The sequence below is a fragment of the Hippocampus comes genome, unplaced genomic scaffold (genome assembly GCF_001891065.2).
Source record: "Hippocampus comes isolate QL1 unplaced genomic scaffold, H_comes_QL1_v1.1 scaffold261, whole genome shotgun sequence".
In the NCBI taxonomy this organism is placed as follows: Eukaryota; Metazoa; Chordata; class Actinopteri; order Syngnathiformes; family Syngnathidae; genus Hippocampus; species Hippocampus comes.
In genome coordinates, this window is record NW_017805824.1 from 6,814,222 (window position 1) to 6,832,694 (window position 18,473).

General features: G+C 41.7%; 2 protein-coding genes across 8 annotated transcripts in view; both read left to right on the top strand.

Annotated features, from left to right (window-relative positions):
* Positions 1-7,538, top strand: part of LOC109525867 (uncharacterized) — a 16,650-nt gene extending 9,112 nt beyond the window's left edge. For both annotated transcript variants that reach the window (XM_019886711.1, XM_019886710.1), the window contains exons 9-15: positions 2,914-2,951; positions 3,035-3,064; positions 3,163-3,329; positions 3,425-3,864; positions 4,006-4,102; positions 6,589-6,716; positions 7,244-7,538. In XM_019886711.1, the coding sequence (XP_019742270.1) occupies positions 2,914-2,951; positions 3,035-3,064; positions 3,163-3,329; positions 3,425-3,864; positions 4,006-4,102; positions 6,589-6,716; positions 7,244-7,496 (1,153 nt within the window). In that variant the 3' untranslated portion in view covers positions 7,497-7,538. The remainder of the gene's footprint in view (positions 1-2,913; positions 2,952-3,034; positions 3,065-3,162; positions 3,330-3,424; positions 3,865-4,005; positions 4,103-6,588; positions 6,717-7,243) is intronic.
* A 2,328-nt stretch (positions 7,539-9,866) lies between these two features.
* The window catches only part of LOC109525885 (paired amphipathic helix protein Sin3a-like), a 17,866-nt gene continuing 9,259 nt past the window's right edge, over positions 9,867-18,473 (top strand). The window contains exons 1-15 of one of the 6 annotated variants that reach the window (XM_019886746.1): positions 9,867-10,141; positions 12,213-12,287; positions 12,476-12,686; positions 13,464-13,643; positions 14,285-14,391; positions 14,530-14,848; positions 14,974-15,225; positions 15,305-15,457; positions 15,675-15,830; positions 15,959-16,045; positions 16,131-16,249; positions 16,431-16,656; positions 16,755-16,871; positions 17,703-17,941; positions 18,047-18,230. In XM_019886746.1, the coding sequence (XP_019742305.1) occupies positions 12,498-12,686; positions 13,464-13,643; positions 14,285-14,391; positions 14,530-14,848; positions 14,974-15,225; positions 15,305-15,457; positions 15,675-15,830; positions 15,959-16,045; positions 16,131-16,249; positions 16,431-16,656; positions 16,755-16,871; positions 17,703-17,941; positions 18,047-18,230 (2,328 nt within the window). In that variant the 5' untranslated portion in view covers positions 9,867-10,141; positions 12,213-12,287; positions 12,476-12,497. The other 5 variants (XM_019886745.1, XM_019886744.1, XM_019886747.1 and 2 more) reach the window with 5 other exon arrangements.

Here is an 18,473-nt window from a genome sequence, read left to right on the forward strand (position 1 = left end):
TATATATGTAATGTACTGTAACTTCTATTCATCTACAGTGGAGCAGTCATCCTCCAGCTGTTCAGATGAGCCTGTGACAACAGGAAAGACCCCAAGAAAACATGCAACATTTTATGTCCTGCCATTCGATGAAGTGAAGTTTGAGGCTAACTTCATATCCCAAAAAGAGAGGTGAGACTTTTCCGATCATTATTTCTCATTTACTGTTTTTATTGCATCAGAGATCCATACAGTGTAACATACATGTACACTGAATGGAGTCTTGTTGAACACCTCTTAATCCATGAATTCTTTACACGATTAATTCAATGTAATATCTCTCTAAATATTAATAATTTAATATGAAGACAACAAAGATAGCGGGGACTCAAACAACCAACCCCTTTGTCATCGATCAGCCCGATCTACCAACTGAGCCGCATGGTGTTGCCTTACTGATAGCTGGTGACACCGGCAAGAAACCAGCTGCTGCTGTCACCAGCCATCACCTGCTACTGGCAAGGCCGAAGCAGGGCGCTGGTCTTGTTGGGAAGCTGTGGCTCTGTAAGTAGAGTGGGTTGTCCAGTGACGAAAGAGTTGGGTTTTTCTTTTCCTGGCGGCACCAACAAAACCAGTGTTAGTCATAGGTTGGTCAATACAAGGGGGTCCCAATCTTTTTTGACTGACGATCTACTTTTCAAACAACCAACCTCCCGCGATTGACCCTTTACCACACGTGCGCATATGCACGCATGCATACACACACACACACACACACACACGCGCGCGCGCGCGCCATGATGAGCAACAGCCATAACGGCCCCTAACATGAACGAAACGAGAATATGCAAATGCCACACTGTGAGGCCCATGTGCTGACCAGTCGATCACCGTGCCGCCCACCTGCGTTTTCTGTGTTTTTCTTTTTTAAATACTTTTTATGTGACAGTGAAACTGATTGGATCCTTTGGCTGTAGTGTAAACTTTCACAAAAATATATAATATTACTAACATGCACACAGACACACCAATCTTTTTTTGTTTGTTTTGTTTTGTTTTTTTCCATTTGCTCCTACAGGCCTACACCTTTCGTGATCGACTTGGGACCGGTCGACTGGTCGGTCGTGATCAACTGGTTGGGCACCCCTGCTCTATACTGTTTTTAGTAGAGAAAAAAAATGTCACTTACACAAGACAAGTCTAAATTTTCCAACGAGAATCTCATATACTTGTAAAGGTTTTCCACCTCAATATTTTATTCCAGTATACTTTAGTAATCTATATTGCATCATATAATGCAGTGATTTCCAACTACTGTGCATCAGCACATTCAAGTGCATCAGTTGTGAGGAAACATCCATTTACACTTTTTTGTTCCAAAAATTATTTTGAAGAAAGAGTTGTTCTGTGTCATTTGAGTATCGCTCAAATCCAACTATCCACCCTTGCCACCTGGTATCGGCACTGATACCTATACCACGTATCGTTATTCGCCCATCCCGAGTTCAGTCCCAAAGTCAGCCATTTTAGGTTGTATACGTGCGAGCGCTTCAAAAGCCATTTTCAGAATTCTTCAGTCAAAAGAATGCCTAAAGGCAGGGCCAGAGTGAAACTCATTTTCAACACTAGAATTTCAGGGCTCAGACTGGCCCACTTTGCTCCACGTATATAATTCAGTCAAGAATGATATCCAATTGTACACTCTTTAGTGTATCAATGTAAAATAGATGACCATTCCCTCCAACAATATTCATATTGCATTTTACATTTCCCTCTCTCCCTCTCTCTCCCTCTCACAACATGATTGTCATTGGCTGGCATTAGCTGGCGATGAACGGAAAACCTTAAAAGAGAAATGTGGTTGGCAAGGTCACGTGACTGCTATCGTCCTACATTCCATGTTAATATCTTGTATTTTCATGTCTCTAGTTCGATACTATAATGATATATCACCCAGCCCTACCTTAAATGGCATACGTACCCATGCTATAAGTACATAATACAACGGAATAAGCACAAATGTCAGCATTTTACATTTGTACAACAACAAGATTAAAATGGTTCCGCGGGCTGTAAGGAAAAAAGAGGTGGGTTGTGTAGATGCGCAATGATACAGTTCAAAATATGACCATAGACAGACCATAAATATTACCCATACTGGGCCTGCCTCAAGGTGACACTGTTCTCTAATATTAAAGGGCTCACCTTTACGGGTCTGCACAAAATGACACAATGGAATGAAAAAAAAGTAATATTGGTGTCATGTTGACATTGCTCTTCATCTGTTTTGTATTTGTCTTATTGGGTTACACCCTGTTTATGTTATGTGAGCAGCAACTCAATTACAATGGTCCTCACTGTGCTTTCAGTGTTTCAGAAATAGCAGTTGTCGGCCAGCCTGGGCTCATCAAGTATGGCTTCTTTTCAATCGGTGCCATGTCGCAACTTTCCATGTCCTGGGTCCGTGGGGAAAACACTCTCTGCCCTGTTCTTCCTATCTGCTTTGTCGCCAATTCTGTGAGGTTTGTAAACTGAACGGATGTAGCCACTTGTGTAAAAGTGAGAATTCACCAATGCGTACCAGCAGGGAGAGAATCATCTACTCTGACCGACCATATTTGTACTATACCAATGTTTGTTCAACCATAATGCCAGTCGACTGACAAAATATACAGTGCTCCCCCCATTCATGGCGTGGGGGGGGGGGGTTAGTCTGAACAACACACTTGAGTGTGGGATGGATCTTACACAATACACTTTTGTACATCAGATACTCTGAGCTAAATTGACACAGAAGTCTATAAAAACAGATGGATGTAAATACAGTATAACAATTCTATCTACACAAACATGCTAGTAAAGACCCATCAACGCATTTGGTTAGTTAATTGTATGGTTGTTTAAAGGTCTGACCTGCTCATCTTTTCTTTCCAGTTTGCAGTCTGAACCTCACTGTGTGTGGCTCTTCCAAAGTAAAGCTATTTTTCTTTGTATCATTGTTATTGTTTTCAGTATGTAAATGTATATTTAAAGCTTCTTCTCTTGTTAATTGCAGGAGAAACGAGGACCCTTCCTGATGGAACAGGTTATGAGAATTGCCCCACCTTTTTTTCTGGTTGAATTGTTGCAACGCTGCCATTTGTTTGTAGGCGTTCCTGAGAATGTGCTGTTATCTGCCTCCAGAGCTGATTTGTAATAAGACAGAGATGACATTGGTGCTTCCTGTTGGCTCGCTGAGCAAAATCAACCTGACTGAGTTGCAACTCAACAGCCATGCTTGTCCCATCACCTTCAACGACACTCATCTCACCGCACGCATTGCTTTAAATGGCTGCGGCACCAAAACTGTGGTAAAAGACTGCAGTGATTCTTTGTTGGGGGTTTTTTTCAACTTTTTATTCTATATTTCAAGCCAGAAACATCCTCCTCCACTCCTGTTTTCCAGCATGCTGGTAGAGAGCTGGTCTACACTAACACCTTGAAAAGTGTGCGTCCTTTCTCTATGATCAGCCGTCAGCCCTCTTTCATCCTCCCGCTGGCCTGCCGCATCCCTGCAGTCCAAGCCAGAGACCCCGATTTCATCATCACCGTGCCCACAACAGCCTTTGATAATGCCGATGTTTGGCTAGAATTTCACTTGCCAGGGGAAGGGCCGATGGCAACATACACAAACAATCCACAATTCACCAGCCTTAATTTTATGCCAAGAGGGTTGCAACACGATTCAGCACAAGTGCATCAAGAGCAACTGGGGTCCAGGATCAAAGAGCTGGACCTCCATTTGCTTTCCAACACAACTGTGGAGCGAGCTGAGTTTAGTATCAAACTCTGTGTGCAGTCTGAAACGGAAGACTTTGCTGAAAGCCAAATCATTATCATGAACGGGTCAGTAATATGTGACTTCAATGAACTACCTGTATGACTCCTGAATCATACACAGTACTTCACAACATGTGTGTATTTGTGATCCGCGTAGGCCGCCGATCTGAAACATTTTCTTCAAACTGTCACAATTTTTCTTTCCAGATGCAAAGCCTCCGACACAACAAAAGAGATTAAAGCAACACGCAATACAAGAATCTTTCGGCTTGATTTGTCCGACCTCTTTCCAGCACAAAATACGGTCTGTACTTTTCTTTTACAGTTGCACATTTTCTTGCTGTTCTTTTAGCAGATACCATGGTGCCTTGCGATACGGGTGACCCGACTTACAAGTTTTTCAAGATCAGATTTTTTCTTTTTTTTTTGCTTTGACTTGCGAACGCACACTTGAGATAGGACCGCTCTAACGTGGCATGTGACTGAACTCACTTCACAACAAGCGGCAGTTTGGCATATATAATGAGCAGTGGTGGGCAGTATGGCAATAGCAATGGAAGGTCAATCAGTCCATCACTGATGGACTCCCGTTTCGAAGGCGAACTGACGACTGACAAAAACCTTGAAACACTGACAGAATAAATGCTGACAGAAGCAATATTCAGCCATCACCCAAATCATCATTAACATGAAAAGCAAAGGTGACCTTTGGCAAATAATGTTTTGCGACACACTTTGGCACATTAGCCCTGTCCACAGTACGGAAAAATTTGTGTGACCCCACTGTGTCATATTAATAGCCAACTGGCTTTCATAATGAGAGGTTGTGTGTCGCAAGCTTTCCGCTTCTGCGGTGCTAAGGGCCAGCATCCAGCATCCTGGAAGCCCCAGCATCAAGCCCTCCCCTGCGCCCTCTTCCACAAGGAGCACAGGGAGGCATGGGTAGACTTATTCATCAAGTACAACATCCCTCTCGTGCCGCTGCCTTGAAGAGGATGTTCTTCACAGCCAACGACATCCTGAGGACAAAGAAGGGCGCCCTGTCCAGCGCTAACTTTCTGTCCCTGCTGGGGTAACCCAGCTACAAGGGACAGTTTGGTGAGGAGAAACAAGAAACAGGAACAGGACTAGTAACAGCAAAAGATTTTTTATTTATTTATTTATTTTGGTGGAAAGTGTTTCTAAATGAATACAATTCTGTGTTGTTACCCTTGTACACATTTTTTTTTTTTTTTTACTGGCAGTCCTAAAATATCAGTGATGACCTACAAATTAGCAATGACGAAAGCGCGGTTAAAATATCGATTACGGAGTGATGGACTGACGACTGATGGATTCGGGAAGGCCTGAAATAATGATAGGCTGATGATGACGGACTGGCAGGCCGGTCACTGGCAAATGATGAATGACGGACCGGCGAAATTTACTGACGTGCCCACCGCTGATACTGTACTTTGTAAATATTCTTTAAAAAATAGGCTTGATGCTAATTGATTGACACACTCACTTGAAGGTTACTGTCAAAACATAAAACAAAGAGAATTACAGGTTGTGTTTTTAAAGCAGCCACAGAGTCTCCGCTACCTGTATGCCAATATAGAATGGGAAACTTCATTGGCATAGGATGAGCATTAATTTGGCATGTTCTTATTCTTTTATGCAATGGATGTCGCAAATAGTGACGCAACACTTGAAGACAGACCAGGTAACAATACAACCAGACATATATTCTTTATATTCTGCAGAGACCGACAAATATTACTGCCATATCGAGAAGCCGGGAGAGCGCCTGAGCCTCGAGTCCAGTATATCCATACATCTGTCTTATACTGCTCCCTGGTGGTCAAGGAACACCACAAGGAGTAATTGAAAGAGAAAGTGTGACAAAATATATATTTTTAAAATTATATTTAATAATATCACTACACTGCTGAATGTTTTTTTAATAAAATATAATATTGTCACCCTCTTAAAATAATTGACTAAATCATATTTCGACAGATTTTTTTTTTTTTCTGCTGGCCACCTCTTCTTTGTTAAACAGCTCATTCAATTCTACCCCTGAAACGAAATTATTAAGAAATATTAAATAAGTGGGATTTGGTGCCTTTTTCGTGTTTTTTGAAAAAAAAAGACTTATGCCATTATTTTCAGAAGGTGATGATATAATGGTGTTATTTTTCTCATTAAAACAACTAATTTCATCAATGGCATTTCCATGCATTTCAATGGAGAAAAGATTGCTTTAGATGAGTGTTTTGAGTTACAAATGTGGTCGTGGAATGAATTACAGTAAACTCTCATCTAAAGGTGCCACTGTACTGTTCTCTCGTGACCAGTAGTGACACATTAATGTTTCCGTTTAATCCACTTGATTAAAAAAATAAACCCCTAGTGAGTAGAAGCAGTAGCATGTACGTCTGTATCAATGTTGTGCTCATGATGTGGAACTAATTTATGATACTGTACTTGCAATTGCCATTGCAAATGAACAAACATCAAAATATAGTGAATTGTTGTAACTTTTCAGAACGAGTGTGATTGTTTTGGGGTTTGGAATATGATGGCTGGTATTGTTTGTTTGTTTTGTGGGCTGCACTGTTCAATAAAAACAATGGTAAACACTGGACATTTAGTTTAATCCTGCCATTTCATCAGTTAACATATTCTAATAGCAGTTATTGAGAAATGCATGCTTGACCCAAAAAAAAAGAGTAAGGTTAAAAAAAAAAAAAAAAAGGTTCCAGAGTGCTCACCTTTCCCCATACCCTTTTCTCTTATGTCATACAGATGTACGTTGAGTGTGAGGTGGATCTGTGCATCGCATTTCTTCCCTCTCACCAGTGCGCAACACAGTGCGACCGGGGCTTGTCGAATGGAGCGGCTCCCAACATGCTGAACAAGGCCTTCACCGTCAGGTCAGGACCTGTGAGCCTTGTGGTGACCACACCAGCTCTGTCTACAAATGCTGTCACTGGTGCAGCAGGACAGACTCAAGTTCCTACAACTTCAGCAGTTGAAGAAGTCACCAACACTTCAAGTGGTACGCTGCATCTTGAAGGCGCACCTCATTTTCATGTTTTCAGCATGACACAAGAGGGAATTTGGCACCTAATCTCGAATCAGGTCCCTCTGTGTGGGTTTTCTACGTCTACTCCAGCTTCCTCCCACATTCCAAAGACATGCATGTTAGGTTCGGTGGAGATTCTAAATTGGCCATAGGTGTGAATGTGAATGATGACATGAATGTGTACATGTGCCCTGTATGATTGGTCGGCCAGTTTGAGGTGCACTTTGCCTGTGTCCCAAGTCAGCTCCGATAGGCCTCAGTTTACCTGCAAGTGCTATATGGATGGGTGGATGAAAATGTTTTTGAATGTGAGCTTGAAGGTATATGACCCTTCCCAGTGTTTAACATTTATCTTTCCTCTCTCTTCTCTTGCAGCTCCAGAACAAGTCTCCTTCATGGCAGCGGGCTTGATCTTTTATATTATCTGCACATTTCTTCAACACGTCTTTCTGGAAACATTCATGTAGTCTCTGTCTGTCAAAAGGAAAAGTTATGTAGTCGTAATGGAGTTGATTATGATAATAGGCATTCAGTCAGTTTTAGTTTTGACATGCCATGTCAGACACCACTTTTAACCTTTTATTCCAAAATATTTTTATTATTTTATCCATGTCATTATAAAAGTTAAAAAAGTATAAAGCAATGGTAATAAAGATTGTAATTCAAAATCTATTTTGGTGTCTTTTTATCGGTTTAGTACATTAATCAGCTTTTTTACCGACATAAAACACACACACACACATTCAAATTCCTCATCTAGAAAGACAGACATTTGTAGCGACTTGTTATTGACTCTTATTGGGGGACTGGCTCAAACAATTTATGGAATTTGAAGTAGCCATTTTATTCAGATTAGACGCATATTCTATCTATCTATCTATCTATTGATCTATCCACAAATAAGAAAGAAACCAGGACATACATTTTAACCAAGCAAAGTGTAAATTAGAAAATATCTCTTGTAGTGATACTTTGAATTAGATGTTTATCTTTACATCCATCTTTACTCTGGATGTTTGTTTGTGACACAATATGTATTCTGCGATTTACTAGCGTCCAGATCAGGGTGGACCTCTTCCCCGAAGTCAGCTGGGATTGGCTCCATCTCACTCCTGACCTGATTGAGGACGAGCACTATTGAAAATGGACCACTATCCACATGTCTGGTTGGGACTGCAACAAAGTACAAATACCTGAGGATCATCTTTGATGACCCCCTGAAGTCTCCTCCAGCACACAGGTGATCCTGAGGAAATGCCACCAGAGGATGCACCAACTGAGGAAGCTGAACTCCTCTGTCAGCAACAAGATTCAACTGAAATGTGTTCTCACTTCATTGAACCTGTCATGTCATTCTCAATGGTCTGATAGTACCATTCCATCAACCTGCAGGAGAGGACCTTCCTGCACGGTCCAGTCCAAGTGTGCTCCAGGATCAGTGGACTCCCCACTTTCTCCCTGACAACTGTTCATGAAATTGTCAAGTTCGCAGTATGGCTGCCCGGATGCTAAGAAGCCCTTCCCACACGCTCTTGCCAATATAAATCCAGCCGCAGGCTACGGTGTCGCGCCTGTAGGACCCACAGGAGGAGAACCTCCGTTGTCCCTCATGCTGTAATCCCCCTGATGGTTCAGCTATTTGTACCGCACAAGAAATCTTATGCACTATTTATTAATTCAATAATACTCAGTGAAATAATGTAAATGCATCCTGTAGATGTACCCTAACTTGCAGTATGCTCCAAACTTTGTTTAAATAACTATGCCGTTCTCTGCACCATGAAATGTCACACAGGGGAAAATTATGTTTTCCGAATCTGAATATAATAGGGAAACTAAGCCTTTCACTTGTGACCAAAGGGCCCCTGGTTTCATTTCTCCAAACACAGTAACTAACATAAGATTAATTAATCATGATTGTCAAAGCATTATTCATCTAAAAATGTGTTTATTGTTGTTGTTTAACAGAGTTAGAGCTTGCACATGCTGTGAGTTGAGTCGAGCATATTTAGCGTTTTTGAAATCTTTGAATGAATTTGTTAATTCTATGCCACATTACAGTTCAGTACAGGCCGGCGGGTCGACAATCAGTTGAGAGTTGAAATCTTTTTTTTTTTAATAATCTTTATTGAACAAGTCAGAATACAATTCTCAGTAAACAGAAAACAAAACGAACATGTTATTAATACATACATATATTACAAACGTTTAAACAAAAAAGAAGCCAGGGGATTTTTAGACAAAAATTTCAAATAAGGAGCATATAGCCAGAGTCTTAACAGCTTTCTTATTTTTGGAATCCATAATACAACTCAGGTACTGCTTTGTTTCTGCTTCAAAAATGAAGAAAAGAGGTTTTGAATTATTCCATCTGGATTTGTGGATATGGAACTTAGCGAGAATGATTATTAAATTTATAATGAAGGTTTGTTTAGTGTTTTTTTTTCCTTACTTTTGTAGAACCCAAATAGTACATTTTTCCAGTATAGCATAAAGTCAGAGTCAATATGTTCAATAATAAATCTGGATACAACTTTCCAAAATGTGTTGGAATACTGCCATTGCCAGAACAAGTGAACCATTGTTTCAGGGTACATTCCACAAAATGAACAATCAACAGAGATGTCTTTCTTGAACCTAAGAAGATAATGCTTGGTGGGATAGTATTTGTGTATCATTTTAAAAGAGATTTCCCTTACTTTATTAGTCAGGAGGTATTTGTATGGGAGAGACCAGATTTTTCCCCAGTGTAGATTATCAACAAAACCAGACCAGTAGGTAATAATGTGTGGGATTGTTGAAATATCTTTTTGGAACCGGGAACGTATGTTACGGTTGTTATTTCTGACTGATGTTGACGTAAAACAGGATTTGCCGATAGCAGTCATTTTGGGGTCCACGGTTGGTGTGGAGGTTGTTCTGTCCACCCCTTTCAAGAGGGTCAAGATTCCAGAAGGAAGAGGGTTGAAATCTCCAAGTCCCCAGTTAAACAGGCTCCGCGTCAGTCTATTTGTTTTCATCTTTTCAAGTAACCAATCACAGTAAAGTCTAGGAGGAGACTTCCTCCATGACACGCCCCTAATGTTCAACGAACGCCGCTTCATACATACCCTGTTGTTAGCGGCGCCGACTATTTCATTTCTGGCTATTGTCGTGGACAAGCTGTCAAACTAGCACGTCTTTTCACAGCCATCTTAATGCGCCGCTAAGTGTTACTGGAGGGAATCTTTCTCACTGGTGTGGCAGCGTCGTTGCTGGAGGCAGCCCAGCGAGGTAAGCTAAAGTAGCTAGTTAGCTTGTACTGGTGGGGGTGGTTGTTGTGCTAACGTAGCACACTAGCGGCTACATAACCTTGTCAAACAGGCAGAGTTTGAGTACTCTTTGGTTATTTGATGGCAATGTTTTCATGCATTGGTGTCTTCCGGTTGTTTGAAATGCGAAGTTTCTGTAAAGGCGGTATCGGCTTTGGAAGTTACTTGAAAGTAAGGCTAACGAGGCAAGACTGTTCTTCTGAGCATGATTTCGCTGTCAGGCTAACACCAAAAGGTGGACTTGGCAAGACGCTGTTTTGCCCCCGTCTAGTTCACAGCGTGCGCTGCAAAGTTTGGTGAGACAAGCGTTTATATGAGTGTGAAAGCGGTTGAACTGTGGATAACTGTGAATTACTGACCAAACGTAATGTTGTACTTGTCGTAACGTGGAAGCATGCGCAAAGGTAACGTTATTTAGCTAACACATTCGGCTCCCTAGTTTCCCATTTACGGAGGCGATAACTTGCCAAAGACAGACCGACATCTGTCCTTCCTATCGAGTGTTACCGCCAGCTATTTCAGATCGGCGAAGGCTCGTTTGCTCGCCATAGAACTTCATTTCAGGCGAATGCCAACGTCAGCCATCACACAAGCGAAAGCGGTCAGCTCGACGACAACGAATGAGTTCAAGTCGGCGTTTAGCTGGGAGGGGGAGGGGAAGTGGAACGGCCTCACACACAGCGACAGCGAGCCAACCAGACAGAGAGAGCGACACGGCAGCAAATCGGAGCTTTTTTTGTGTCTTTAGACAGCCACCTTCGTCGTATTGAACTCTCCGGCGTATTCGTTTCGCATTTGGTTGACGGTACTCGCTACTTGATATGAATCAGGCACGATCCTCGCTCGTCTACACCGCGCGCTCCGTTAGCGTGTTGTCCCAATTTGGTGCAGAGCCGCGAGTCGACTAGGCGGCACTGTGCTCGCCTGGAGTCTTCTACCTCCCGACCCAAGGCTGTGACGTCTGCCTGCACGCCCGGGGAGCGTCAACAAATGACACTTTTTCCTAAGCCTATTCTGGTTTCATTAAGGCACGGGATATGAAATTAATCTAAATAAATAAACAAGTATACTTGACGTTTTTTGTGGATGAGCATTTAATGCTCCTCGGGGGTAAATTTCAAACTTCAAAACAAATTTACTGATGTACAACTACCAGTGGATGACATTGATGCCTCGTTTGGGATGAGATCAGCACAGTTCACTGTGAGAAACGTCTATATTTTGTACAACATAAATTTTTTCCTGCTGCTGATCATAAAGGAATGGAATTTTTTTAATCAATATTTTATTTTTCCTGCTGAAAGCATAGAGTTTTGAAAAGGGATCACCATCCTTTTGGTAAGAATTTGAGAGCTACTTGTTGGACACTGTTGGATGTGAATGGCTACCAGTTTATGACACACTTCTGAAATGAGAAATGTGATTGAATTACCGTTTAATTATATTATTATTAATAGTTGATGCTTCAGTATTCATCAATGTGAAGCTACCGATCATGTTAATGATTTACTCATGAGGTCCTTGGGGGCTACCCGGTGTCCAAGGGAACCACGTTAGTGAGCCCTGGTCTTGAGAGTTCAGTTTAATGTTATGCTGTGAGATTTAAACATTTTTTCAATGTAAATTATGTGTCTTGGCTCAATAAATGTTGCAAAACAATGTACAATTCAAAGCTGTGTTGACAACATTTTGGTTGGACTCTTTTGTGACACGAGGGCTGCAAAATATACACAAATACCTCTCAGTGTGGTGCTGTGCATTTTTACATGACTGTGACCAACAATGATTGACAACTGATTAATTCAATCCCTTACACAAAGTGCAAATCGGAATCTATCCTGCAATTATATACAATACTATACAATACATCCTGATTTATATAGCGCTTTCAGAACAGCTGCAACAATTGTTCATAATTAGCAGGAAATGATTAATCCGTTACAAACAGCTGAATTACACCTAAAATGTATTTGTGTATTATGATATAAAGAATTAGTATTGTGTTATGTGCTAATGCAGTGGATCATTTTCAGTTGGAACACATACTCAGGAGGATTCCCAAGTTCACGAAAATAACAGATGAGCGAGTATAGATTATTTCTCGCCAGGTGCATTTCCACCCACTTTCTTCTACTTCTCAACTTCTCATTATTAGGGTCACTTGTGTTTTGTTTTACTCATACTGTACTAATCAGCTGTTTTTTAATTTGAGTACTCTGTGTGGTCTACACAAAGCAAGTTTAGTTTTTTTATAAAGATGTGTTAAAAATCTCCTTTCCTTTTTGTTTTCCTGTAGCCCCTTTGAGTATGTTTAAACAATGAAGAGGCATGTGGAGGACCAGGAACCAATATTTGCACCCCAGCAACCACATCGCACCCCAGTCCAGGGCATTGCAGAAAGCTTCCAGCACAGGGCTTTAGCCCCAACAACTACTGTGATAGAGGCAGTCACAGACATAATGCAGCCGTCATCTGGCATCCAGTATTCTCTTCCGCAGGGTTACCAGGTATGAAGCTGCAACAGGCTTCATTAGGACCATTTTCCACATGTTGTTTGTGGGCATCGCACTGTTCTTTTGATTTGAATGACACTCAAGGAGAATGTTATTGTAAGCACTTGTATTTTGAGGGCCACTACCAGTTGCTTTTTAATCACATGGAGCAATTGTCCTTGTCAAAGTAAATCCATAAACTCTTTTTATCACTGGCAAGCACTCTCTAAAGAGCGTGATTATGGAAGGGGGTGCCTATGCTGATGGACATTTTTTTTTCCATGTCGCTCCTTCACCTACTAATAGTACCGCTAGTGGAGACCATGAGCAGTCCTTTCTTTGAATTATTTCTTAGTTGGTTTGTGATAATTCTGTGTTGAGAGAACATTCAACTATATTGCCAGACAAAAATATTAATCATCATTACTGCCAGTTTGGGTTATAAACAAGCACCTTATCCAAGGCAAAGTACAATTCCCACACAATATTGCACTATGATCCACTATTTTCCCAAATAGTCAACAAGACTAAAAGAAAAACTTCAAATTGCCATTGAATAGTTTCAAAGAAAGCAACCCTGTGTTCTACAGCTGGTCTAATATGAACCTAACAGGCATGTTTTGGACTCTGTGACAAATCCAGTACCTACACAAGCCCAGGGAGGGCTAAGCCAACACAAATTCAAACTAGGAACCTTTTTACCGTGTCACCCCATCAGTCCCAGTGCCCATGAGCCCCAGCGGTCTTCAAGCTGTTCTTTCTGACTGAGCACTAAACTGTCTTTCTCATAAGGTGCCGACAATGCCTCAGAGCACAAGTGGACATGGACTTAACAGTTCTGCACAACATGTTGGAACCCATGCACATAGCATAGCAGTCCAATCCCAGGCCCCTGCAGTGGTCCAAGGTCACGGGCATCCAACTGCGCCCATGACTTCAGCGCAAGGACAGCAGCAGTTTCAGCGACTGAAGGTAAAAAAAGATTAATCTGGAAAAGGAGTGAATCTGAAAACGATCAGTGTGTATGCAGCTGGTTATGTTCTACACCAGTGGTTCTTAACCTTATTGGGTACCGAACCCAACCAGTTCATATGCACATTCATCGAACACTTCATTGCTGAAAAATAAAAATTCAAGAAGTGTTCCTTCAGTTTTGCCGGTGCGAGACTAGAGTTGCTCAACTTGGCATGACAAATCATGCAGATAGGATGCTGAGTCCCGTCACGTTCCGTATAAATGTGAATCCATGTGGTACATATTCATCTGACCTCCTTTTTTTTAATTTTTTTTTTTTTTTTTGCTCAACAGAGTTAGAATGTATTAAATCATTCTAAAAAAATCACGACGTACTATCACGACAGTCACACGTTGACTACTGAGCGAACTAAATTTCCCGGGGCACTGATTGTAATGTGATCATCTGCAGCCAGTGATGACCAAGCGGGCGTGTCATAACTAATTGACATGTTGGGTCGGGTGTGTCTTAACCTCCACGGCAGAAGCTCCGTCGAACCCCTGAGACAGATTCACTGAACCCCTGGGGTTCAATCGAACCCAGGTTAAGAACCACCGTTCTACACTATACACTGATTTGTCAATGATGTGTGCCTTAGGTTGAAGATGCTTTGTCGTATCTCGATCAAGTGAAGCTTCAGTTTGGAAATCAGCCTCAAGTTTATAATGATTTCCTGGATATTATGAAAGAATTCAAGTCACAGAGGTAATCTCGAATAAAATACAAAATGTTTCAAAAGTGCATAAATATAGTTCTAGTTCTATTTTGTATGTTTTACATTTAACTAGCGGAATAAACAACCACAACGACAACAACAAAATCAACTTTTTTTTTCTATTGCAGCATAGACACTCCAGGTGTTATCAGTCGTGTATCCCAACTCTTCAAGGGCCACCCAGATCTCATTATGGGCTTCAATACTTTCTTGCCACCCGGATATAAAATTGAGGTTCAAACCAACGATCTGGTCAACGTGACGACGCCAGGCCAGATTCACTACATCACGCCTCATGGTATATCTGTTCAAAATATCCCTGTAAGTGGAACACCCAGCCAGCCCGGAAACCAGCATCAGCACCAGACGGTGCCACAGGCCAGCCCACACACCGCTACTGTCACCCCACCTGTCCCCACCCAGCCTGCAGCAAATAAAGTCAACAAGGTATAAGCAGGTTCAGTTTGTCCTCTTATTTAATTCATGTTTTAGACAAGAACAGTTACACATTTTTCAATTTTTTTTTGAAATGTGCATAGTTGTCTTGTCAGCATGTGTTTTTGTTTCAAAAGGCCATGCAGTCTCCAGCCCACACGCCCACCAGCCAGCCAAACCCATCCATCCCAACTTACTCCTCACCGCGCTCACCTTCAGTTCAGTCCCACACACCAGTCAGCAGCACACCGTCCGGTGGGCCACCTCCACAGAACAATCAGCCAGTGGAATTCAACCACGCCATAAACTACGTGAACAAGATTAAGAATCGCTTCCAGGGTCAGCCAGACATCTACAAAGCCTTCCTGGAAATCCTGCATACATACCAGGTCAGTATCCACTCAAACCTTTGTAGGAATACTATTGTGTATTTTGTCAAGTTAATTAATATGTGCCTGTTTACTGCAGAAAGAGCAACGGAATGCCAAGGAGGCAGGAGGCAATTACACTCCAGCTCTAACTGAGCAGGAAGTCTACACTCAAGTGGCACGGCTCTTCAAGAACCAGGAAGACCTGCTGTCAGAATTTGGACAGTTCCTGCCTGATGCAAACAGCTCAATGGTGAGTTGTTCATCATCTCCTGATATTAGCAATCTACATTGTCTAGAAATTTATAGCGAGTAGCTATAGCAGTAGCTGTTTTTGACTCAGGTTCAGGTCAGTTTTTGTTCCCTCGATGCATGCAATATGGGTTTCTATGTTCCCCATGCAAGATGTGTCCTGTGAAATGTTCGTGACCTCTGTTTCATGAAAGAGTCATTTTGCTTCCTCTGCTCAGCTGCTCGGGAAAACTGCACCTGACAGGGCAGAGTCTGTGCGTAATGACCATGGCGGTACAGTCAAAAGACCCCTACCAAACAATAAACAGAAATTAAGCCATAATGGGCTAACTGTCAAAAGGCCTGGAGCTGTGGGAGTTTCACCACTTGTTAAGGTAAATGTGGTCTTCATATTGCCCCTGCTTTGTGAGATGGCGTATCTCCGGTCTGTGTTTCGTCAACGAGACCATAATTAAAATAACATGGCAATTTAAAATGTTTTTATTGATTTAATGTTTTGCAGAAGAAACCCAAAATAGTTGGGAAGGACCATGGCCTAAGTGAACTCGGAAAGCAGAGCAACAGCACTGAAACCATGTTCTTTGATAAGGTGAATATTGGCAAAATTGTCCTCATTAAATATTCTTTTCACAGGAGCATAAAGAAAGTATTTTTGACTCTCGTTGCTAAAACAGGTCAAGAAAGCTCTCAGGAGTTCAGAGGCATACGAAAGCTTCCTGCGTTGTTTACACATCTTCAACCAGGAAGTGATTTCACGTGCTGAATTGGTTCAGTTAGTCATCCCGTTTCTAGGGTGAGTCCTCATTAACCTTTCTGATTGATTTCATGAACAGTAAGTGATACGGTCAGTCCTGTTGAACACACTTGGATGGAATGATGCCATACACCTACCTTAAATGTGAACTTTTTAAACAATACATGGAGTTGTATTAATATACGGGTGTATATCACACAAATTGTATCACAATTGACAGAAAATTCCCAGAACTTTTTACATGGTTTAAAAACTTCCTGGGCTACCGAGAGTCCAGCCATGGGGAATTGAGCCATGCGGAGAGTTTGCCGAAGGAGCGGGCAACAGAGGGCATCGCCATGGAGATTGACTATGCGTCCTGCAAGAGGCTAGGCTCCAGCTACAGGGCACTCCCGAAGAGCTACCAGCAGCCTAAATGCACAGGAAGGACGCCACTATGTCGAGAGGTCAGTCCAAAGGTGTTTGTTTCTGCCTGTCAGCTCCTTTTGGATTTTGATAGTTCTCGAGTCTAGGTTAAAGTCAGTCAATGAATGTCCTGTTTCAGGTTCTGAATGACACATGGGTGTCATTTCCATCATGGTCTGAGGATTCGACTTTTGTGAGCTCCAAGAAGACTCAGTATGAAGAGCACATTTACAGATGTGAAGATGAGCGTTTTGAGGTAAGAGGCCCTTTTTTCTCACTGTGCAGGATGAACTTATTTCCAGTCATTTGTTTTCTCTGGAACTTTCAATCCATGATCACATTTTACTTTATTCCAAAACACAAGACAAGTCTTCATACTGTATTGCGGGACTGTGCGACAGTACTTTGATGTGCTGCAGCCAGGAGTAAGGTCTTTTTCAGTTTTAATTAACAGAACACACACCAGAAGTTCTTGAAACTGGGTTCTCCGGACAGCTCTGGGAGTAGCCTGGGAGTCCACAAAATAAATGGGAATAAATAGTTCGGTCATTTTTTAAAAAAAGTGCATACCTACATATGGGGCCCGCTGCACAAAGAAAAAGATATACACCAATTAACCGACATTCTCTTGCGTTCCGACAATTAAAAGCTCTGATATGAGTGTGATGCATCATCACATGAATCTGACAAGCAATCATGGATAAATTTGGTTATGCCCCTTTCTGTGAAACAAATCATGAATATTTAGATTGAAAAGTCAAAAGATAAATTCCCATGGCAATTAGGGGCACACTAGTTATGTGTTATTCTGATTATTTGGGGGAGGGGGTCAAGATTTCTCCTCTCTGAGGGGTCCTGAGAACCCCTGATATACACACACACACACACACGCGTATACCATCATCTACTGTTTGTGGCTTTTGATGCGGTAACCATTTAAAATGATTAGATATGGTCTTTTTTTTTTTTTGTGAACTTTTCATTTTAATTCACCTTTTCATTTATGGCTTTGACGCAATTTCAAATGGCGACCCATTTTCTCACTGTTTGTAGTCTTTAATCAATATCTTGTCATTGCATCCCCCAGCTTGATGTTGTGTTGGAGACCAATCTTGCCACGATTCGAGCACTCGAATCAGTCCAACAGAGGCTTTCGCGAATGTCTGCAGAGGAGCAGCTGCGCTTCAAGCTGGACAACACATTGGGGGGGTCCTCAGAAGTCATTCACCGCAAAGCTATTCAGAGGATATACGGGGACCGCGCCCACGACATCATTGACGGTCTCAAGAAAAATCCAACTGTGTGTGTCCCCATAGTGCTAAAAAGGTGAATAACATGCATTATATTTAGAATTTTTATGAATTCATTCATTTCTGTATTTACTTGTTTTGAGCGTGAACTGAGACTTTGCATTTTCATTCATGGGTTCAGGTTAAAGATCAAAGAGGAAGAGTGGAGAGAAGCCCAGAGAGGCTTCAACAAAATTTGGCGTGAGCAGAATGAAAAGTATTATCTGAAGTCACTCGACCACCAAGGCATCAACTTCAAACAGAATGACACCAAAGTGTTTCGCTCCAAGACCCTCCTCACTGAAATTGAAATGCTGTATGATGAGGTGAGAGATTGGTTGTCACACAAAATGAGTCTATAAATCAGTGGACTAGAAATGCTGTAGGTCCACTTTTTTTTTTTTTTTAAAAAGATTCAAGGTCCGGTCCCATGCACGGCGGTGATGGGGAGCAGGGCTATATGCCCATTTAGTATGGTCAAGCCAAGCTTATACAAATCAACACTCCTCACAACCAACCAATAATGGGGTGCATGAAAATAATTATTCACTTTGCCAGTACACAGCAAA